At 44.2% G+C, this 24,670-nt stretch overlaps 1 protein-coding gene across 2 annotated transcripts in view; it reads right to left on the bottom strand.

Moving 5' to 3' along the window:
* Positions 1-22,636, bottom strand: part of LHFPL6 (LHFPL tetraspan subfamily member 6) — a 234,923-nt gene extending 212,287 nt beyond the window's left edge. The window contains exons 1-2 of one of the 2 annotated variants that reach the window (XM_052650193.1): positions 22,523-22,636; positions 20,429-21,004 (exon numbers count right to left, since the gene is read on the bottom strand). In XM_052650193.1, the coding sequence (XP_052506153.1) occupies positions 20,429-20,813 (385 nt within the window). In that variant the 5' untranslated portion in view covers positions 20,814-21,004; positions 22,523-22,636. Of the gene's footprint in view, positions 1-20,428; positions 21,005-22,471 lie in introns of both variants that reach the window. The other variant, XM_052650192.1, reaches the window with a different exon arrangement.
* Positions 22,637-24,670: the final 2,034 nt, after the last annotated feature.

Here is a 24,670-nt window from a genome sequence, read left to right as displayed (position 1 = left end):
CAAATAACACATGCTGGAGAGGGTGTGGAGAAAAGGGAACCCTTCTACACTGTTAGTGGGAATGTAAATTAGTGCAGCCACTATGGAAAACAGTAAAGAGGTTCCTCAAAAAGATAAATATAGAGTCATCATATGATCCAGCAATCCAACTCATGGGCATATATCCAGAAATGACGAAACCTCTAATTGGAAAAGACTCATGTGCTTCAGTGTTCACTGCAGCTCTATTTACAATAGCCAAGACACAGAAACAGCCTAAAGGTCCATCAACAGATGAGCGGATAGAGAAGATTCCATTTCACAATGGAATATTACTCCCCCATAAAAAAGAATCAAGTAACAACATTTGCAGCAACATGGATACACCTATAGGTGATCATACTAAGCCAGACAAACACAAACATCATTTGATAGCCCTTGTATGTGGAATCTGAAATATGTTACAAATGAACTTATTTACAAAACAAACAGACTCACAGACACAGAAAACAAACTTCTGGTTAGGAAAGAGGAAAGGGAATGGGGGAAAGATAAATTGGGAGTTTGGAATTAACAGATATACACTGCTACATGTTAAACAGATAAACAACAAGGCCCTATAGTATAACATGGGGAACTATATTCAATATCTTGTAATAACCTATAACGGGACTTCCCTGGTGGCTCAGACGGTAAAGCGTCTGTCTACAACGCGGGAGGCCCAGGTTCAATCCCTGGGTTGGGAAGATTTCCTGCAGAAGGAAATGGCAATCCACTCCAGGACTATTGCCTAGAAAATTCCATGGACGGAGGAGCCTGGTGGGCTGCAGTTCATGGGGTCGCAAAGAGTCGGACATGACTGAGCGACTTCAATTCAATAACCTATAACAGAAAAGAATCTTAAAAATAATGTATATAAATATAACTGAATCACTTTGCTATATACAGAAATGAACACAACATTAGTGTATCAATTATCCTTCAATCAAAAAAATCAATGATTAACCAAAAAAAAAAAATTAAAAAGGTAACCTATCTATTTTCCCTCTATTTCCTAACTATCCAAATCATAGATGTTTCCAAGCTTAGTTCAAAACCTACACATGAGTCCATGGCATCTGCTCTGTTCGTTGCAGAGAAAACTGAGGTTTGTTACCTTGGCAGAATATGTACAGCTTTACATGTCACTTTGTCACAGCAAGGGAAGGACCATGTTACAGAGGAGAGAGGGACAGGTGGGGACTCACCTGACTCATGTCTGAACCCCAGCTGGCCAGGCTCCATGCTAGCTTGCTCCATGCTCTTGGCCTCTCTAAACCTCAGCTTTCTCAATCTGTGAAATGCGGCCAACCCTCCCTTACAAAAATGCAGCAAAAATTACAAATCAAAGTGTCTACCTGATGGTGAGTGTATACCAGATCACAATTCCTGTTATTTAGATTTTTCATCCATTTTTGTGTGTTTAATCTTGTACTCCCAGCTCCACTGCCGAGCAGGCCTTGGCATCAGGATTTAGCTAGATAATGACACGCCGAGGTTCCTGCGAGTTGAGACTCTTAAAAGAGGCTGGAAGCGTGGAGAAATGGTACTGGCAGGATGTGGTTCCTTCCTTTACCTGCAAAAGAAGTGGGTCTAACACATTTCCATTCTACTTCCTCCTCTGTGCTCTGCTTCATCAAATGGAAACACCGTCAAGACCACATACATGGGTGACCAGAGCTACGGCCCCCTTCTGAGGGTAGAGATAGGCACAGGGCAGAGATATGGAGGCAGAAAGATAACAGAAGCTCTGGTGTGTGGTCCAGCTAATGCCCACAGCTTCATTTCCGAAGCTGCAAATACATTTGCTTGCATTTTCACACTTTAACGCACAGTTAAGGGATGACTTTTTAAAATACATTTCCCCCAGGCTACTAGCATTTCATTCTCTATCGATATTAGATTTAAAACCGTGATTATGAAAACCCACAGACAGTCCTTTCACTTTAGTCATAATGTCTTCCCTCTGCACTACAGAATATTTATGTCCAAGGATCGAGAGGGACAAGTGGCCAGATTTATCATTTGCATCATTTTAACTCCAAAAGGTCTACTGTTTGGTAATAAGTGATATGCCATGAAGGTATCAACTAAAGGATAAGGTAAGAAGCTGCAAAAGATGCTGGTAGCAGTGTGACCTTCACAAAGTTCAAAAGCCCCAGGGCACGGAGGATGCGGGGAGGGTCCTGGAGGGAGTGAGGGTCTTCCCTGCGGGTCTCCTGTGCCTGGTTTCTCCCCGTGGCTCTCACCTCCAGCCTAGGGACAGATGGGGTGGAGGCTGCCGACTCCGCTCCATCATCAGATTTACCTTCAGCAACCGAAGGCTCATCCGCGCTGACAAGTCTGATTAGAAATCACCAATTTACTTTTATATCTGCAGAGACCAGAAAGGGGCCAACATTTACTTTCCACTCAGGTTTATGTACTGAGCGAGCGGCCCTGGAGGACGTATCTCTTCCTTCTGCTTTATTACAATTCAATTTCGCTTGTAAACTAAACCTACCCCCGGGGATTTCTTAAAATATAAAGGTTTCTCTTACCTCTTCTTGGGACAAGGGACTCTTTGGCAATTCCATTTTGAACGTGTTCCTATGTCTCCAAAACCAAAGAGGAAATAAGCTCATTTGTCACCGCTCTAATTTTAAGATCATTTAACCAGAGTTCATACTGACTAAATTTGGGTCAACGTGATTTACTGGTGCAACACAAGCTGCAGTCTGTAACACACTAGAGCTTGAGGAAGAGAACAGATTGCTCAGGTTTGCGGCATTTACTGCTTTAAATTTTATGCTAAGAAAATTGGTGCAGGCTGACTTCAAAGACAGTAAATTAACCATTAGTTCAAATTTGCAGTGTGACAGGTACTAGTACTAAGTACTTGTTCTCACTATTTCATTAGGAATCAAAGAAGCAAAGCTTTCATACTATTAATATTAACTAGAAATGGAAGATTAGAATATATGTTTAAGTCACAAGCAAAACCAGGAAGGATAGGAATTCAAACCTCATACAAGTATATATGTAGAACATTTACACAGCTGCAAACTTAGATACGCCAAACAAAGTAACTTTAGTGAAATTTTGCTTATCCCTCTCTAACAAAAAAAATCTACAAATAATAAATGCCAGAGGGTATGGAGAAAAAGGAACCCTCAGGCATTGTTGGTAGGAGTGTAAACTGGCTGCTATGGAGAACAGTATGGAGAGGTTCCTTAAAAACTTGAAAATAGAACCACCATAAGACTCCTGATAAAAATGACTAAATCAATACGAACTATCTCACAGTAACATTTATGATTCTTAGCTATGTCAGCAACTGTCTGCTGGTTCAAACGTAACTAAAATGGGAACAGGTAAAGGAAGATAATCTTTGGAAATGAATTTCATCAGAAATATTTGCACTTAAACAGACCTCTATTTTAAAGCATAGGGCTTGTTTAGTTGCTAAATTGAGTCCGATGTGTTTGTGATCCAATGGGCTATAGCCTGCCAGGCTCCTCTGTTCATGCGATTTCCCAGGCAAGAATATTGGAGAGGGCTGTCATTTCCTTCTTCGGGTTATCTTCCCAACCCAGAGATCAAACCCACGTCTCCTGCATTGGCAGGTGGATTCCTTACCACAGAACCACCAGGGAAGCCTTACCGAAAATTACACCATATCTGTATTTTGCTATCATGTATGATAGCAAGGAGAGATAAGAAAAGCTTCCTCAGCAATCAATGCAAAGAAATAGAGGAAAACAACAGAATGGGAAAGACTAGAGATCTCTTCAAGAAAATTAGAGAAACCATGGAAACATTTCATGCAAAGATGAGCTCAATAAAGGACAGAAATGGTATAGACCTGACAGAAGCAGAAGATATTAAGAAGAGGTGGCAAGAATACACAGAAGAACTGTACAAAAAAGATCTTCAAGACCCAGATAATCACAATGATAGGATCACTCACCTAGAGCCAGACATCCTGGAATGTGAAGTCAAGTGGGCCTTAGGAGGCATCACTACGAACAAAGCTAGTAGAGGTGATGAAATTCCAGTTGAGCTATTTCAAGTCCTGAAAGATGATGCTGTGAAAGTGCTGCACTCAATATGCAGCAGTGGCCACAGGACTGGAAAAAGTCAGTTTTCATTCCAATCCCAGAGAAAGGCAATGCCAAAGAATGCTCAAACTACTGCACAATTGCACTCATTTCACACACTAGTAAAGTAATGCTCAAAATTCTCCAAGCCAGGCTTCACCAATATGTGAATTGTGAACCTCCAGATGTTCAAGCTGGTTTTAGAAAAGGCAGAGGAACCAGAGATCAAATTGCTAACATCCGCTGAATCATCGAAAAAGCAAGAGAGTTCCAGAAAAACATCTATTTCTGCTTTATTGACTATGCCAAAGCATTTGACTATGTGGATCACAACAAACTGTGGAAAATTCTGAAAGAGCTGGGCATACCAGACCACCTGACCTGCCTCTTGAGAAACCTGTATGCAGGTCAGGAAGCAACAGTTAGCACTGGACATGGAACAACAGACTGGTTCCAAATAGGAAAAGGAGTACGTCAAGGCTATATATTGTCACCCTGCTTATTTAATTTATATACAGAGTACATCGTGAGAAACGCTGGGCTGGAGGAAGTACAAGCTGGAATCAAGACTGCAGGGAGAAATATCAATAACCTCAGATATGCAGATGACACCACCCTTATGGCAGAAAGCGAAGAAGAACTAAAGAGCCTTTTGATGAAAGTGAAAGAGAAGAGTGAAAAAGTTGGCTTAAAACTCAACATTCAGAAAACTAAGATCATGGCATCTGATCCCATCACTTCATGGGAAATAGATGGGGAAACAGTGGAAACAGTGGCTGACTTTATTTTGGGAATCACTGCAGATGGTGATTGCAGCCATGAAATTAAAAGATGCTTACTCCTTGGAAGGAAAGTTATGACCAACCTAGACAGCATATTCAAAAGCAGAGACATTACTTAGTCAACAAAGGTCCGTCTAGTCAAGGCTATGGTTTTTCCAGTGGTCATGTATGGATGTGAGAGTTGGACTGTGAAGAAAGCTGAGTGCCAAAGAATTGATGCTTTTGAAGTGTGGTGTTGGAGAAGACTCTTGAGAGTCCCTTGGACTGCAAGGAGATCCAACCAGTCCATCCTAAAGATCAGTCCTGAATGTTCATTGGAAGGACTGATGTTAAAGCTGAAACTCCAATACTTTGGCCATGTGATGCAAAGAGCTGACTCATTTGAAAAGACCCTGATGCTGGGAAAGACTGAAGGCAGGAGGAGAAGGGGATGACAGAGGATGAGATGACTGGATGGCATCACCGACACAATGGACACGAGTCTGAGTGAACTCTGGGAGCTGGTGACGGACAGGGAGGCCTGGCGTGCTGTGGTTCTAGGGGTCGCAAAGAATTGGACATGACTCAGCGACTGAACTGAACTGAACTGATGATAGCATTGGACACAAGAAGCGACCTAGCCAAAATCGGGAAGTGAGTGATAGTCACTTTAGTCATGTCTGACTCTTTGCGACCCTATGGACTGTAGCCCACCAGGCTCCTCTGTCCTTGGAATTCTCCAGGCAAGAATACTAGAGTGGGTTGCCATTTCCTTCTCCAGAGGAAGGAAATTTTGCTCTCATGTATGACAGTACAGGACACAAGAAGTGACCTAGCCAAAACTGGGAAGCAGAGGAGAGGTAATTAATAGTGTAACACAGAATGCAGTCCAAGCACGTCATGGGCCCCAAATCAGAATCGGGCTCACATGAACACCTGAATGATTTTGAGCAAATCGTCTGTCAAGTGGATGTAAAGGTTGTGCTAAGGACAGGGGCGAGCCGAGAGACTGCAGCAGAGGAAATGGCAGTCACCCATGGGAGACAGTGTTGCTCCCACAGGCCTCCCCAGGAATAACCAACGTTGGTCAAGTTCCAAGGAAGCACACAAAAGGCAGGGTCCTTCAACTGTGCCATCAGAGAAGGCTTTATAGGGAAGTCAACATTCAAAGCACACCTTCAAAAACAAGCGGACTTCGGGCTTACGTCAAGGGGCGGAGGAACATGGCCAGCCAAGGCACAGATGTGAGAGCTGGGTAAAAAATATACAGGGAGCACTATGACATGCAGGCTGGGCACAGCACAACCCAACATAAGGATGCCAGTGGATGGTGACGATAAATGGGGCAGGTGCTGCTGCTGCTGCTGCTAAGTCGCGTCAGTCGTGTCTGACTCTGTGCAACCCCTTAGACGGCAGCCCACCAGGCTCCCCCGTCCCTGGGATTCTCCAGGCAAGAACGCTGGAGTGGGTTGCCATTGCCTTCTCCAATGCATGAAAGTGAAAAGGGAAAGTGAAGTCGGTCAGTCACATCCGACTCTTTGCAACCGCATGGACTGCAGCCTGCCAGGCTCCTCCGTCCATGGGATTTCCCAGGCAAGAGTACTGGAGTGGGGTGCCGCTGCCTTCTCCGGGGGCAGGTGAGGCACCTTGTAAACAGCCTTTATCCACGGGAAGCATGAGGGGCTGTGATCCCAGACAAGAAGTTGACTCTTGGGCACCACAAGGATGGACAAGAGGGAGGCAGGTGAGCAGGAAAGTAGCCCGGGCAAAAGACAGACATCAGCCACTCAGTATGGGTCCTCTGAGCCATTTGAAATCAGTGTGACAGGGCACCATGACACCGCAATGAAATGTAATTTAACGCCTTTTTAATTAAGGGCTTTTCCACAATTAATGGCTTTTTAAATGGTCACTCAGGGATCATGACTATCGCAGTAACATGTCTCAGTACAGTTACATATTATATAAACTTACTCATAGTACATTCAAGGCAGTAAGATGTCTCAGCCGTCTACAGGATTCAGCCTCTGATACCAAAACAGATGACTGTTTTACAGCACGTTCTTATGCCCCATCTCTAGCCTCAATTTCAAAACACATTTTATCTTTCTCTAAGAACGCACTTGGTACAGTTTTTAAAGAGTTACATACAAGCATCAAAGATATTTTCTTTTTATTTTGCTCAATCCCCGCCCCCCCCGCCCCCCCGCCCCCAGGATCAGAAACAAAAGCCCCACAAGCTCTGAATTGAGTTTTAATCTTAGAGAACATCACTGCAACATACAACCACAAATATCACTGGCAAGGTTCATTTTGTGAAGATTTAAAAAAAAAATGATCTAGCTGTAGAACACAATACTGAAGCTGGCTGCTGTTGGAATATCAATGACATCTTTCTGAGGGAGAGTCCAGTGACCAAAGCCCTGAATTTGTAAACTCCCTGAGGTCACAACCCTATATTATATTTACTTCTTTTGTTTCCCACTGCACCCACAGCATAAGGCTGCAGCAAGATTTTAAGATTAAATGAGACAATCTGTACCAGAGTGTTTTGAATATTATAAAATGATGTATTCAAAGTAGCTAATATTAGGGACTTCAGTGGCAGTCCAGTAGTTAAGACCTGGAGCTTCCACTGCAGAGGGCATGGATTCAATGCCTGGTCAGGAAACTAAGATACTGTATGCCAAGCAGTATGGCCAAAAATAACCCCACAAAAATCCTATGGTTTTTTTTGTTGTTGTTGTTAGGGGAGAGAGGTTCAAAAGGGAGGGAAATAAGTACACATATAGCTGATTCAGGGTTTCCCTCGTGGCTCAGATAGTAAAGAACCTGCCTGCAATGTGGGAGACCCAGGTTCGATCCTGGGTCAGGAAGATCCCCTGGAGAAGGGAATGGCTACCCACTCCAGTATTCTTGCCTGGAGAATTCCATGGACAGAGGAGCCTGGTGGGCTACAGTCCATGGAATCTCAGAGAGTCGGACACGACTAAGCAACTAACACTTTCACTTTTCATAAGTGATTCACTCTGTTGTACAGCAGAAACTAACACAACGTTATAAAGCAATTATACTCCAGTTAAAAAAATTAAAAAAAATTTTTTTTAATGTAGCTAATATTAGGTGAATGGAACTCTAAAACGTTAGTTGACTTGGAACTCTAAAGAACTTATTTTCCTTTCAGTTAGTTTCTGTGGTTATTCAAAAAGGATAAAAACATGGACAGGTAGTAATCAAGTTGTGTATCAGAGGAAAGATAGAGATTTAAAGGACGATACTTCGTGGAACCTAAAGATAATATTTTTAAAAAAACCACCAAGATGGAGAAAACCCACAACATGGAAGTATGAGCTCAAACAAACACACACACCTATACAGATGCTGAGAATACCTATTCAGATTGCACCTCAAATGATGATCTACGGGGGTCAAGTACAGCTAGTAACAAGGTGTATTTACCAGGTTCCGAGTAATAAGTCACCTGCCAATAAGAATATTATTAGTTCAAAAATTACTTTGGGAAATACAGCAGAGTGCAATAGCAAACGAAAAGAGGACGAAAGTGGAATCAAAGTTCTTTCTTTTAGTTCTTTCTCAGTCTGCTTCTATTCATTATGTTATCCTCATAGGTAGAACTCTGCCTGACAGCAGGATTCAGTAAATATCTGTGTAATGAAGCAAGCTAATTAACTGTTTAGGTTAAACTGTAAAACTTTGAGTCAAATATACTATTGGTAATGGCCACCATTTATGGGGACGCTACCTTTTCAGGCCTGATATTACCTGACTTACATGTACACCTCGCAGAAACCCAATGAGTTAGCAGCAGCAGCAGCAGTATTACTAAAAAGCAGAGACATCACTCTGCCAACAAAAGTCTGTCTAGTCAAAACTATGGTTTTTCCAGTGGTCATGAACAGATGTGAGGGTTGGACCATAAAGAAGGCTGAGCACCAAAGAATTGATGCTTTTGAACTATAGTGCTGGGAAGGACTCTTAAGAGTCCCTGGAACAGCAAGGAGATCAAACTAGTCAATCCTAAAGGAAATAAACTCTGACTATTCATTGAAGGACTGACACTGAAGCTCCAATACTCTTTGGCCACCTGATGCAAAGAAGTGACTCATTAGAAAAGACCCTGATGCTAGGAAAGACTGAGGGCAGGAGGAGAAGGGGGAGACAGAGGATGAATTGGTTGGATGGCATCACTGACTCAATGCACATGAGTTCAAGCAAACTTTAGGAGATAGGGAAGGACAGGGAAGCCTAGTGTGCTGCAGTCCATGAAGAAGTCGCAAGGAGTCAGACACAACTTAGTGACTGAACAGCAGCAACAATAGGCGAAAGAACTCAGGCTGAGTCAGTTGCTTGCCCATGGCCATGAAGCTGTTGAGGGGCAGCATTCAACCCTGTCTGCCCAGATCCTGCTTTACAAGACACGGCACAACCACAGAATAATGTAAACACAAGAACAGAAGGCAGCACTTGAAGCTTTGCTAATAGAAGGGGGAAAAAGGCACTAACGTTTTATTTTACTTACAGTCTTACAGAAACAGTTTCTTCTGAGATCCGACCACATGCAAAATTCTGAAGCATCCCACGTGGGGAAAACTGTTGTTATTCTAATCCCAGGCTGCAAGTAATGCTACAAAAACAATCTGCCACAACTTACAAGCTTAACAAGCTAAACAGGGCAAGTATAGAGAAATGAAAACATGTCCCTCCTCCAATATTTTCCACCATCTTAAAAACTCATCAGAGTCAGATTTCCAGATCTGCTCTAAGTAGACTGCAAGAGGATTATGGTAAAAACCACACCACACAAAGCGTGATTGTCTGAAATTACTTTGAAGTCAAACGTACATAAAATGGTGCCACACAGAGAAGAAGAGCTCGCTGCTGTGTAATTTCATGAAACCTGCTGGGCACCGAGGTCACGGGCAGCCAAAGTGAATTTTAAATGGTGCCAACCAGGAGGCTATAATCAGGACAGCCACCAGTGGGCGGATGAGATAAATGAACCAACTGACTTTCTTCCACCAGGCAATCAAAATAGGAATGCCATCTTCATGCATGAAACAAAAAAACAAAAAAAATGTTTTTAAGTAAAAATATTCATGCTTCACATCTCTGTCTTTTCACTACATTTCTAGACTCTTCCTTTCCTCCAGGCACATTTACGTGAGTGAACATCATGCAGTGTGATTTTTGTTCCTACCTTGAGTTTTCCTGAAACCTACTCCAGAAAAATAAAATCTATTCCTACACAGCACAAACTTCTCCATAACCCTGGTCCACCAGCATAGCAGATGTCGAGTGCCTAGTACTATCCAAGGGCAAGCTTAGAACTGATGATGGAGTCAGACACAGCCAAGAGCCTGCCTTCCAATCAGGACAGTCAAATGGTAAAAGAAAGTGTCAGGATAAAAAACCACATCTTTTTAAGAGTGAGTGAAGTAATACTGAAGCTTCCCAGGTGGCTCAGTGGTTAAAAAAAAAAAAAAAAATCCGCTTGCCAGTGCAGGAGACACAGGTTCAATCCCTGGGTCAGGAAGATGCCTTGGAGGAGGAAATGGCAACCCACGCCAGTATTCTTGCCTGGAGAATCCCATGGACAGAGGAGTCAGGCAGGCTACATTCCATGGAGTCACAAAGAGTCGGACTTGACTGGGCAACTGAGCACAAACACACCAAGTTATCCTTCTCATAGGAGGTTCTCAAAGACACTGTGGATCTATATAGTTAAGCCTGATCTCTCTCATGAGCTCTTCGTCCATGTTGCCAACTACCCACGTAACCTTCCACCTGAAGTCCTTGAACCACAAACTGTGGGTTCAGGAGATGTTCCTTGGTCATTATCCTCCAGATCTTATGAGATGCACAAACTGAGTAGGCTGCCAAGCAGGGCAGCTTCTGCCAGCCTTAGCCAAACTGGGCGGCAGACCTTGAGTGTTTTCTCCTCAGCACTGCCCATGGAAAAAGCCAAAAAAGGGACTTCCCGGTGATCCAGCGGTTAAGAATCTGTGCAGGGGACATGGGTTCCATCCTCAGTCCGGGAAGATCTCACCTGCCACAGGACAACTAAGCCCGTATGCCACAAGTACTGAAGCCCACGTGCCCTGGAGCCCGTGCTCTGCCTCAAAAGAAGCCACTGTAGACAGAAGATGGCGCACCACAACCAGAGAAAGCTCCCCATGCAGTAATGAAGACCCAGGGCACCAAAAATAAATAAATAAATAAATAAAAATTCATTTAAAAAAAAAGAAAAAAGAAAAAGCCAAAAAGGGGCCGGTACAGGACAACGGGAGCTCTGGACCTTTTGCTACTGATTAAATTCCTTTGCAACATGCTTTTGCATTTGTGGGAGTCACATGACTGATGTCAGCGCAGCCACAGGATCACCGACTTGCAATTGAATTGGTTCTGCCTTGATGTCCTTATTTTCCCTCTCCTCCAAGTTCCCCAATAAGATTAAGTCTCACCGAACTGCACTTCAACTGCTTGGGCCTTGCTGCCCGCTCCTTAGGGATCAGCACAGCAAGGCTCTGAATTCTGGGAAACATAAGAGACAAATATAGACATGAAAGATAGGATGGAAATACAATCAACGTGGCCTGGAAAGTCCCGTCTCTGTACCTCCTAAAAGGAGACTGTGGTTATGACGTGTGGGACTCCCACAGAAGGCGTGGTTTACGAGGCAAGGTGACTACAGAGATTCTCAAGATTATAATTTTCTATTTAAATTAGCCAATGCAACCCCTGTAAACAAAACAAACCTACGAAACACGTGAACAGCAGCAGAAACGATGTCTTACCACTCACTAAATTGCAGAATATAGTGACTCTATTGTAGGTCCCACCTAGACAGGCAGAGAACATGGAAAATCTTATATCTGTGTCCAAGACAATGATGCGCGTATAGGTGTGGGGGGAGAAACAGTACGGGGAGCTTGGATATTAACAGGGAGCCAAATGTGGTCAGGAGTGAGAAAAGGCTATATTGACTTTGACCATGAACCTATGTCCCCTTTTCCAGCTACACATGTGCTGGAATGCCACAGTCCTGTAGGGAATCCAGGTCTTCCCAGATGTGCCCAAACCCTTCTGAACATCATCAGGTACAATCTGCTACCCATACAGAAGGTACCTTCACAGACTGCAGGAGGGGACCATCTGGGAAACCTCATCATAAGATAACATTGGGGTCAGCTTAAGGGTGGAGATAAACACTAAGAAAGTCAGGTCTCATATGCAGCAACTCTCACCAAGGGGCACTAAGTCACATGAGAATTAGATGTCATCACAGAATCATACCAATTTAGAACTTAAAGGCACATTTCATTTTTTCAAAAATTTGATTCGACAAACATATGGGAACTATAACTTACACGGGAATAACATTAAGGACATTTCATCGTTCATGCCTTCAATGCAACTGACTTACGGCATAGAGACAATAATCATTGATAATATTAAGTCTTTAAGGCATAACTAGTTTCCTGTCTTGCTCTACCATATTACACACCTGTAACATGACTGACATAAGCTATGAAAGGAATCTATTACGTCTCCAAACCATAATCATTTATTCGTCTAAAAATAGGAGCCATAAAACCCTTTTGCCTCGATCTTAGAAATGTCTTCAAAATCGTTTTCTGATTCCCACAGCTTTGCTGAGGTCTTCTCCATCTCTGGCCAAGCCTGCTATAACAAGCCTCTTGCTGCCTTTCCTGGTTTTTATTATTTCCCCAGATCAGCCCTTATTCTTCATTGCTACTAGATTATACAGTTCCTAAGTCAGTTTCTCCCATAACCACTCAAAGACTTCAGTCTAAAGTTGACTTTAGTTAGTGTAGAATTCTTACCATGAAACAAAAATACAGACTTTCAGACCTGATCTTGTTCCATCACCCCCACTCCACACTTTACAGGATACTGCCATTCCCTGAACACCCATTAGATCTTTTTATAACTCCTTGGCTTTGAGAATCTGACATTTCCACTGCTCCAAACTCCAAGGAGTCTTCTGCTCATCTTTCAGACCCTGCTCATCTAGTGCCTCTGTTACGAAGCCTTTGCAGACCCCTCCAGACACGAGGTCCCTTCCTCTCCTGTGCTCCTACAGCATTTTGTTCACATTTCAGTGGACCCTGAACATTTTTAAACATTGGTGATTTTTGCTCATTCACCAAAACCCCCAAAAGTTCATAGTATGATATAATCTGCAATTTGGCTAAGGCAGGAACTGGAATTAAGTATTGTATTTTAGCCAGGATCCAGGAAAGCAGAAACCAGCCTAAGTATTTCAAACACAGAGAATGCAATATAATACAGGAAACTGGTTACACAGATGATGGAAGAGCTAAAAAGCCACATAGATGTTAAAGAGGTGACCTGGAAACTGGCATCAACAAAAAACTACTACCATCCATAAGACTGGAATGGAGTTGGAAGAAGAGGGCATCACCAATGACTAGAAGAACCGGGCTGGGTACCTGGTGAAGGACTGTTGTCAGTGGCTTCCGAGGGAAGCTGTGACCGTGAAGGTCAGGGCTTTCCAAAGGAGAGATAATTGCTGCCAAAGATGCTGCCAAAGGGAGAGCTAGAGAGAGAGACATACCCTGGCTTCTCCTTGCCTCCTGTTTTTCCCAGTGCCTCCCATTGGCCTAATCTATCCAGAGGCCAGGAGTCAAGGCTTCTGGGAAATGCAGTCTCCTGTGAAGCAGGAAATGACTGGCACCATATGAGGCTGGTGAGCCCCTCACTTGGCAGCTGAATGAGCCTCACCAGCCTCTCAACAACTGTATGCAACGGAATGGACATCTATGTCATGAGTCCTTTGGACTGTAATTATACCTCACATGTTGGTTTCCTCCATAAGACCATGAGTGCCTCCATAGTAGTGACCTTATCTCAACTTATATACTAGTGTGGTATTTGACATTTGGTAGGCATTCAATAAATACTGCTCAGTTCAGTTCAGTCGCTCAGTCGTGTCCGGCTCTTTGCAACCCCATGGACTGCAGTACGCAGGCTTCCCTGTCGATCACCAACTCCCAGAGTTTCCTCAAACTCATGTCCATTGAGTCGGTGATGCCATCCAACCACCCATAAACACTCACGCCCTGGATTTATAACATGTTATAACTCAGCACTTCCTAAAGTTTGTTGTGCTGGCCACTAATTCAAAAAGATGCTATTGCCTATCATAGTTAAGTAGGACTCTGCAATTTCCAAATAAGTTTGTGAAACACAGTGTTAAAGTTAACCTGGGGGAAAAAAACAAGTTTAGCTGGTCTCATCGTACATTCAAGCTGCAATTTAAAAAAAAAAATACTGTGGACTACATGGCTTAGAAACAGCAGAAATTTATTTCTCCCATTTTTGCAAGCTAGAAGTTTAAGATCAGAGGGCCAGCACAGTTGGGTGGGGGCTCTCTTCTCCTTGTATCTTCACATGCGGAGAAGGGGTGAGGTGTTCTCTTCAGCTTCTTTATAAGCGCGCTAATCTCATCTGTGAGGGGTTCACCCTCATGACCTAATCATCTCCCAAAGTCCCTACCTTCTAACACTATCCCACTGGGCATGAGGATTTCAACAAATGAATTTTGTGGGAGGACACAAATATTCAGACAGAGCAGCTTGTTTCTTCATTGCAGATAATACAGTTCATTCGGAGCTTTCAAAATGTGCTTGAAGAGACAGATGTAGAATTATGTAGCATCATGCAACATATATGACTGTAAAACATCCATGTTTTCCAAAAGACTAACACTATACAGGGACATCAATTAAGGAGTCATTGCTTTAATTATCTTCACATTTGTGATATTTTATTTCTTCTTTGAAATATTCCCATGAGGTAAAGAACAAGGTCACTTACAGATAAAAATGTTGCTAATAAATAACTAAAACTAATACATCAAGTATTAATTGAATATATAAGATGTTATTTACTATCCTAAATATTACAGGGCTAGAAGGAAATGTAAATATTCACCTATGTTAAGAGACTTATTATTCCTAATGGCCAGAAATTCTGAATTCTACATATAATACAAAATGGAATTTCAATTATTGCTGAAATATTATGGTGATAGCATTCACAACTCAGCCAATAACTAATGGGATAACTTCGGGTGTCACTCTAAAATTCAGTGTTCATAGCTGTTAAAAAAAAAAGAGAGAGAGAGAGAGAGACAACAAATTATCTGCCTCACTGGGGTGAAATAAGAACTGAATATGTTCTAAGGATCAACAGTCCCTTCAGGACCCCATTGCAAATTACTTAGGAAAACACTTAATATTACACCTTCCTCATGCCCTGCAAGAGGTTGGTATAGGCATCAAAATATTCTAGATTCTGTGCTGTAATAAAATTTATTAACTTTCCATAACCAGCTGTTTCTCCAATCTACTTGTTTCCCAAATGGTTCTGCTTTTCCTGTTTACAGCTGCTGGTATCCCCCAGGAATCTGTGTTCCTTCGAACACGAATGTGATGCCTTATGAAAACAAAAATATGAATTTTAATGATAGCCAGGAATAAAAGTTTTAAACTTGAGGCTGTTATGCTTTCTGATTATAAGCAATACACACAAGAGGACACCCTTGGCAAGCTAGAGTTAGCTGCAAAGGTCAAGAACCAATAATGTAACAGTGATGACTCTGTATGAGGCACAAATTGGATGCATCTTGAGATGCTGCCTATGTATTATAGAGTGAGGTAAAGCTGTCTTGAGTGTGCGTTTTAAGTTTTCCTTTTGAGATGATTATGAATTCACATGCCTCAGCTGGTTTTTCTTATAACTGAAAATACACGTTTTACAAGGCAATGGGACAATTCATAAATCTATGCAGATGTAAATCTTGAGAGTTAATGTGTTAGTGAGACCTGATTTAGTTTAGTTTATGTGGTTTTTTCCAGTAGTCATGTATGGATGTAAGAGCTGAAGCATAGAGAAGGCTGAACATCAAACAATTGATTTTCAAACTGTGGTGTTGGAGAAGACTCCTCAGTCTCTTGGACACCAAGGAGATAAAACCAGTCAATCCTAAAGGAAATCAACCCTGAATAGTCATTGGAAGGACTGATGCTGAAGCTCCAGTACTTTGGCTACCTGAGGCGAAGAAGTGACTCATTAGAAAAGACTGATGCTGGGAGAGATTGAGGCAGGAGAAGGGGGCGACGGAGGATGAGATGGTTGGATGGCATCACCGACTCAATGGACATGAATTTGAACAAACCTCGAGAGAGTGAAGGGCAGGGAAGGCTGCCGTGCTGAGTCCATGGGTTTGTAAAGAGTCGGACACAGCTTAGCGACTAGACAGCAACAAATGTGTTAGTGAAGCTCACCAGTCCAGACAGACCCTGACCTCAGAAGCATCAGCTAGCACTGTGTTAGCCGGTGGCAGCAAAGGGAAGTAAGTTAAAAATCAGATGATTCTCTTAGAAAGACTCTACTCCACAAGAAGGAAGTGAAGATTTGGACATCATGGGTATAGTGGCTTTTAAGCGGCTCAAAGTAACTCACCTGGACTTTACACGGTAAGGTTAGAAGAAGCAGGAAACAGTAGTTCGTGATCTCTAAGATGTAATTTAAAGAGGAGCAAGAAGAGCTCTGCCTGTTGCCCCAACTGGCCCAGGAAATGCCTGGATTTCTTAAAAATTAGAGCAACTTCTTACGGTGAGGACACTGTCACTAAAAGGTACGGTGCCCATTAACACACCAACACTTTTTTGCCTTATTTCTCAGCTGTCAAGTGACAGAGAACCCGGATGTGAAGGAAAGCATAACGGGACAAATCGTATGTCTGATCAGGTTGAAAGTGGAGCAAGGGGAAGAGATGCTGCGACCCCTCATCCCAAAGGATGAAGGACCAGTCCAGGTGGAGCCCGACAGCAAGGGGCTCTGGAGAGGCCATGATGCTTTCAGCACAGAGATGGGTTTGTGGCAAGAAGCACTCTGTAGTCATTACTGTCGTGAGTGGCACTTAACCATCAATTAGTTGACGAGATGGTCTCGCCTGGCTTCTCTGAACAGAACAGTGTCTCAACTGGAAAGGTAGTTGTTTACTACTGATTTGCATTCTACACTCATTTTAAACACATATGCAACTCGCATCCAAACGAAATATGGAATAATGCCAATTTGGGACTCTTCCGTGCCCTCTCATTATAACACCAGCAATTTCCAAAGATGAAATCTACAGATTCGGACCCTGACAATTACAAGCACCAGTGGGCAAACTTCAGTTCAGTCGCTCAGTAGTGTCCAACTCTTTGCAACCCCATGGACTGCAGCGCGCCAGGCCTCCCTGTCCATCACTAACTCAAACTCATGTGCATCAAGTCGGTGATGCCATCCAACCATCTCATCCTCTGTCGTCCCCTTCTCCTCCTGCCTTCAATCTTTCCCAGCATCAGGGCCTTTTCCAATGAGTCAGCTCATTTGAACTTAAGATAGCCTTAATATATCTTTGCAGTGTTCTTACATGCTTCATTTACAGAGCCCGTAAAGAAGGTATTTTTCTAACGCATACGTCAAAAGTTTGGTATTAAGCTTTAAAAAGTCTATTAAAGTACTTAATGATGTATCGGAAAGGACATAATTTTGCGTTCCACAAACAAAAACGTTACAACCTCTATCTTCTCATAACACCATAACTACACTTTCAGCATGTGAACATTTTTACTAGACGTGATACTTTTCAAAGGCTTTCTACCTTCCTGTTAAAAATTCAATTGAGGATAAAACTCAACCCAAGCTGGTTTTTAAAAATTATGACAAAGACATGACTTAAAATATAAGATGGAGATGGTGGCAATTAAAGTTTATGAGCAAGTTACTGCGAGAAAGGCAGAAGCCACTGACTCCTGGGAGGACTTCTTTTATAGGTGGTAAATGTCCGTGGACCACAGTGCCCCCTTTGTGTCGTTCCATTCGTTTGCAGGTGACATTTTAACCTCTAAGCAACCATAGCAAGACGATTCAGAATGAAGCTGACACTGTGTCCTTTAACTAGTTCCAAAGTACTGCAGGGGTTTTACTGCCTGATGTTACACCATATGTGCACACTCTGGACCCAGCAGGCGGAGTTCAGCAGGATGCTTCTGCACTCAGCCATTCTCCCGCTTCCTGTTGCTTTTGGAGCAATCCTAAGTTTAGCTAAACATAACCTTTCTGGGTGGATCATTTTTTAGAAGGAGAATCCACCTTATAGCAGAGTGCCCTGTAATGTTGACTGTATTTTGAAAGCACAGACATTGATTACATTCACAGAACTCAGTGATTTGGTATTGTGCTATCTTTATGAAACCCATTTATCACTCAAGTTTTTATGCATAAAAACTTGAACAAGTATGAAATGAACAGGAGGAATTCTTTCTGAAGCACTTTTTTGGTCAACTGGTCTATCACTAAAGTGGTAGTGATTAATGGCAAACTTTTCAAAATCCTTTCTGTAGCTCAAGTTATTTTTTAATTCTAAAATGATGACTGTCTTGGGTAGTGGGGATATATTTACTTACTCGGGTCCCAAAAGGTTTGAATCAGAAAAGCCCTGAGGTTTCATATTCAGAATTATTTTCTGCAGGATATGAGAAATCTATTTGAGACATGCTAATAAGAATCTATATCCTCAGCTCAATGTCAGTAACTCTTAACAAGTGAGAGTTCATGAAGAGCATATGAAGAGCATATACGAGGGAAAAAACAGGCCTTTTAAAAGTATATATAACTTCTACAATGGTCTTTCCCCTTGAGTTTTCTGTAAAGTAGAACATTAAGCTCTATAATTCTTCCAAATCTATAGATAGCTTAGAGAGAGAAGCATAAATCTCACGAGTCTCAGATTTACTTCCTGTTGCCTTCTTGCATGAGACATTTAAAGGTAATCAATAAAAACTGATTCCTCTTCGCAAGCACTTTCCTGTTCTGCCAGAAATCATAGTAGCCTCTGCCCCAAAGTGAAGAGGAAAAAATGAAAAGTAATATTTACCAGGAGAAAAAGAAACTGTCCAAGTATTTTTCCTGAGCCAAATGAAACACAAACAGCAAGTCAAAAGTTTATTCTTAAAGAAAAAAAAAACACTTTAAAATATTCCTGGCATTAGTTCTGTTTTTCAAATCTGAGGTATCAACAAGTTTTTAGCTCCGGATTTGTATTTCCACTCTCTGCAAAAACCTCATTCCGTTTCCTAATGGCTTTCCGGTACTGTCCTTCTGTAGGAATCTATACATCACACCAAGACTTGCGCTCAACGCTGAACAGTAAAGGAAGGACAGTTAAGCCCCCCAATTACCTCCCAGGGCAGAGTGAGCCGCAAAACCACAGGGAACAAATAGATGAGAACAAAGTGACATCTGGTAAGGAAATAAAGAACTGCAAACAACTGGATCTCTTACTCCAAAACACAGAACTCTGGGCCCCTTGCATTTTCAGCACAAGAATTTTCATACTCAACACGTTACTTGAAAGTTTAATATTAGATAATCTGAAATCATCTGTTGGGATGTCTCCAATATGTAGACTCTATCTGAGGACTCTATTTGTAGTGTTTTTTCCTCTTCTGGATTTTTCACAAAAGACTGCAAGAGAGCACCCAAAGAAAGAGCCGGGTCGCAGACTCTTACTTTGCAATGAAGTTACAAATATATTTTATATGTTTTCCTAGCTTCCTGTTTCCCCGTGTTCTGTACTATCTGCAGAGGTTGTCATATTTCACCAAGGCGGATTCTAAATCAGACAAGTTCAGCCCGTCAGGTTGAAAAATGGAGGTGAAAGGCACAGCGGAAAATAAATAAAGTATAATTAAAACCATATGACCAGAAATATTGAAGCAATACATGTTGGAGGAAACCCAAGTAAAAATCAAACCTTTTCTGGTGTTAGTGAGACTAGCCAGTCCATTTGAAACAAGCAGACATCACTTGCTAAAAATTCCTTTTTTTTTCCTTCACAGTAAAAGCAGTCCTAACAAAGTAATTAAGCCTATATTTGTGGCATAGTGAAATTCATAATTGTTCATGTAAAACTGATCGCTCATTTAAAACTGTAATCACTTATTTAGAAATATAATTTAAGATGGGGCAAGGCTCAATTTTATATCCAACAAAGAGCATTAAAGGCTTATGGTGACAATGTTGAATCAAAAACCTTTTCTACTTTTTGTGAAGTTTTCATCTCTTAAGATCTCAGGATTCGAGAAAGGCACGGATACTGTAATTGCTGGTTGTTGATCGTAAAGAGCCAGTAGCTATAAAATCCAAACTGTCTCCTCTCCAACATTATAAACAACCTAGACGTTACTGCCTCACAGAGGTGGTACTTAGCAGACCAATGATGTACATGTTTGGGGATATATGGAAATTAAGAGCTCTTGATGTTTATAAAGCAATTCCGGTAAAGAATCTCTGACTTTGGCTATCTGTCCCCAAAGCCACTCTATATCCACATCCCCCTACCGTTCCAAGTGTCAATTACCATAATCTCAGTAGACAGCTGGAACACAGTTTTCAATATTGCTCCGGGATTCCAGTAAACAAGTGAAGTTGACCGAAGTCACTTACCCCCCAGAAACTGAATTCCTCCGGCCACTCTGCCCACCGTCCGGGAGATGAGCTCCGACACACAGCAGCCCATGAGGGCGGTGAGCGCCACCAGGAGGAGAAGGCCACAGCCTAGGCCGGTCACGATGGTACAGATCCTCCATTCGGCGCTGGGAATGCCCTGGAAAGAGGCGTAGCGCCCACACTCCTCAACCATCACCATCATCTGCCGACTCTCATCGTGCACGGGATACGAGCACCTCCGGAAAGTGCCGAAGGACACGGGCTTGCCCAGCTGTGATCCCCAGAGCCAGTAAGGCATGAAGAACCCCACGCAGGAGGTGGCCGCACAAAGAAAGGAGAGCAGAGCCCAGATGACCCCGGTGCAAGTCAGACTGGATGCCATCTTTCACCTGACAGGGCAAGGAGGATCCAAAGTAACTGTTCCGGGTCTGCAGGAAGAAGTAAAGGCTGTCAAACTACCGGCTTCCCGCGGGTAATCCACAGTTCTGTGATGGGAGAGTGGCTACTAACAGAACGGATCCTCAGTCTTACTGGACATCAACTTCCCATTCTCTGCAGTAAGGATGCTGGTCCCTGGAAAAACCATAACATTAAAGGTTAAATGTCTTTACAGAAAAGATAAGACCAACTCAGTTGGTCTGCAACTTTCAATTAACACCCATTCAGAGACACCTCCATAGTTCAAAAGTGAGAAGAACCCTTTCTATCAACTTCTTCGTAATTCAAATTTTGTCAGACTGGCTCAAAGCTTTTTCACGTCTTTATCTCCTACATATGTTCCCTAATTAACTCGGACAGCTACTTACCTAAAGAAATGCATGACTTATTCCTACTTGCCAAGCCAGTGAATTCATTTCATATACTCACGTTAAAAAGAATGTAGCATTCTCACTGGCTGTAAACAGAATTCTGAATGTTATACTAAAATAACCATAGCATGTTTGTTCAGTTAGCTTACAAGTTCACGCTCATAATTTGCAGCAACTTTTCTGTGTTCCTTTAGGTGCATTAACTCTCTGCACGAGCCTGAACAAAATAATTAGGCTCATTTTCACAATTACAGACTGTCTAGGCATACACAGTGGATGGGACTCTAAGGCGTCTTGCCATGCTTATTCAGTAGTGTTTGGGAATGCCTTCAGTCTCAACTATCTTCTCTAGTGTCAACAAAAGAAAGCCTGTGTACGACTCATTTTCATATCTGCAATTCTGATTAATTGCTTCTAATTAAATTATTGGAACATCTTTCCCACTGAATGAATGACTGTGTCTCATCTGAAAAAGAGTCCATACCTTCCAGTCATTCCAGGGGTTCCACTTGCATCCTGCCCTCCCTTTCAGAGTTCCTTAGAACCACTTTTCCTACTTTTCATAAAGAACACAGACGCCCAGAGCCCATGCACCCCACAGTTTCATTCCCAGGACTCCAGCTCTCAGAGTCCATCTCAAATCCTCCCCCTCTCCTTTCCAACTCTCGCCCCTGCCCTTTGCTTTCCACCCACCGCCCCTTTTCCACTCCAGTGTGTCGCTCACTCCAGGGGAGCTCCGGCTACTTTTTTTTTTTTTTAATCTTGTCAACTGCTGTCAGCATCAGCATTAGTCGCTGAAGTTGGTCTGCCTGGGCCCTAAGGCTGGGGCAGACGCGGCGAGGGGGCACTGAGTGGGTGGGGAGGGGGCTCTCACCTCGGGTTGGGGCCAGGCACCCCGGGGTGAGGGGTAAGACCAGACAAGCCCTTAGCCAGCCAGCCCCCCGCAACGGCCGCACCCACCCCCACCCCGAAGACACACAACGATTCTTTAACTCCCCAAAGGGGAAGAGGGACATTTTCCAGCCGGCCCTGCGCGGAGGGAGGAGGTGAGGATGGGGTCCCCCACCCCGCCCGGGAGGCAGACGGACGCGGCGGGCCGGGCGAGCCGGCGGGGAGCCCAGCTCAGGAAGTCCGGAGCCTCGGGAGCAGCCCAACTCCAGCGTCCGGGGACGAGGGGCGAGAGAGAAAAGCGCGGAGCCCGCGCCCCGGGGCAGCCGCGCGCTGGACTCACATGGCTGGCGGGCGGCGGCCGCCCTCCCTCCCGGGGCCGGGGCGCACTCACAACTTGCTGTCTCTCCCCGGCGGGGCATCCACGGCGCGCCGGACCGTCCTTCCTTCTTCGCCTCGGTCCCCGACAGCCGCGGAGCCTCCGGGGCCGGCCGCGGGAGGGGCGCGCAGGGGCCGGCAGGGGGCGGAGGTCTCCGGGAGGACGCGCGGCGCCGCGCCCGGGCAGCCCGCGCGGCTCCGGCTCTCCGGCGGCGGCTCGGGCGGAGCGCTGGGGCGGCGCGCGGGGAGCCGGGGCTCACGGGCGGAGGAGCCGATCTGATCTGCCTTTGGCAGGCGAGGCACGCAGCGCCTCCTCCCCTCCGCCGCCCGGCCCTCCTCTCGCCTGTCCCCTCCCCTCGCGGCCGCCGGGACCCGGAGCGGACGCGGCCCGGGCGCTGCCGGCGGGGACTCTCCCGGCGCGCGGGGCGGGGAGGGGGCGCGGCCCCTTGGAGCCGGGGTCCCCTCCCACCTCACCCCCCTCAACCCGGGCGGCTTCCTCGGCCCCTCCGGCCCCGAGCCCCCTCCTGCTCTCCTCGCACCGTCACTGCTCCAACGCGAGAGTGGGATGGAGGCAGACAGACTGAGAAGTGGGGGAGAAAGTTGCTAGTCCTCCGGGGTGCTCCCCGGCGGGACGGGGGGGAAGGCGGGTTCTGGGAGCTGAGACACGGCTCCCTGGCTGCTCTCCTGAGTCTGGTGTTTGGGGTTTAAGCTCCGGCTTCCGACCGCCTTTAGGAGATGGAGATGGAGAGCAGGGTTCTAGACTGGTGCAGTGATTCCTTCCGAGCTTTCCTGGGATGTGGTCACTTTGGAAGGGGGTGAGCAAGGCCAGGGTGAGCAAGGCCAGTGTGGGCGTGGGAATGGGAGGCAGAGAGCAGAGAGCCCCCTCTGGGGTTCCGTCTGGCAGCCGCCTTTCCAGCCAAGCCAGAGGGAAAAATGCAGGGGAAGATTCCAGCAAACCTCTCCCAAGAGACCTCCTCTTTGGGAACCTCTTTCAAAGCGTTTTTCCCTGTCTGTCCCCTCTCTCCCCTTTCTGTTTCTGTCTGTCTCTCTCCTCTCTCTTCCCCTCCCTCTCTTCCCTTCCACCTTCTGTCCAATCACTCTTGCAATCAATACCTCCATTGAATTTCTTTACCTAGAAAACACTGGTTTCGATTCCCCCTCTGGACGTCAGGTCTTTTTTGCTTGTCCTTAGCGCTAACCCGTTTGGAAGCTGAGAGCCACATTCAGCCGACTGTGGGAGTCCTTGCTGAAGGCGGTATTTTAAGAACCCTGCCATCTGGGAATAGCAGTTTGTGAAGTAGCTACTTCCCCACATACAGTTTTTGTGCTTTTTCAAAAGTTGAAAGAAATCGCTGGATAGATATAGATTTCATAGTAAATTTTCAAAGTACACCATTTTAATTAGCCATGGTGGTGCACATTTTTGTTTTACTACTACAGATGGGGATGTACACGCTTATACTATTAATTTGAGAGGCTTTGTGTAATTAGTTCCCACTCTTTATGAGGTCATAGACCTTTTTAAGAATATGATGAAACTGATGAGAACCTTCTCACCCCCCTGCCAAAAAAAAGACAAAAATGTACTTCCATATCAAGCTTTACCACAGTGGTTCTCAAGCAAGAGAACCCCTCCCAGGGAATAGTCTGCAGGATGTGGAGATATTTTTGATCATCATGACCAGGGCAATCCAGCTAATATCTGGTGAGCAGAAAGGCCAGGGATGCAACTAAATACCCTACCAGGTACAGGACAGCCTCCCAGAATTATCCATCCCAAAATATCGACATTCTGAGGTTGAGAATGCCAGTTTCAATAAAATGTCAGACTGTTCCCTGTTCCCCCCTCAGCCCATTCATGATTGGAGTCCCTGATGAAATGCCTTGATTTAAGTTATTTTTGTTTGTTTTGTACAAGTGCTGGTTAATGAGCTCAGTGACTGTGTGATAATGATTGCTCTTTCAGTTCTGTATCCTAACCTGGTTTTTAACACAGAGCCTTTAGATCTGTATAATGTGCAGGTAAAAGGTATGACTCCATAAAGACAAAATAATGAGAATGACATTTGGACTCACTCTCCACATTCCCGCTGTGGATGTTGGTCCAGGATGCTCTTCTCTATTTGGTGTTTGAAGCACCGAGATGGCTTGTTGAGATTAAGTC

Source organism: Budorcas taxicolor, chromosome 12 (assembly GCF_023091745.1).
Source record: "Budorcas taxicolor isolate Tak-1 chromosome 12, Takin1.1, whole genome shotgun sequence".
NCBI classification, from domain to species: domain Eukaryota; kingdom Metazoa; phylum Chordata; class Mammalia; order Artiodactyla; family Bovidae; genus Budorcas; species Budorcas taxicolor.
This window is presented reverse-complemented; position numbering and strand designations above follow the sequence as displayed.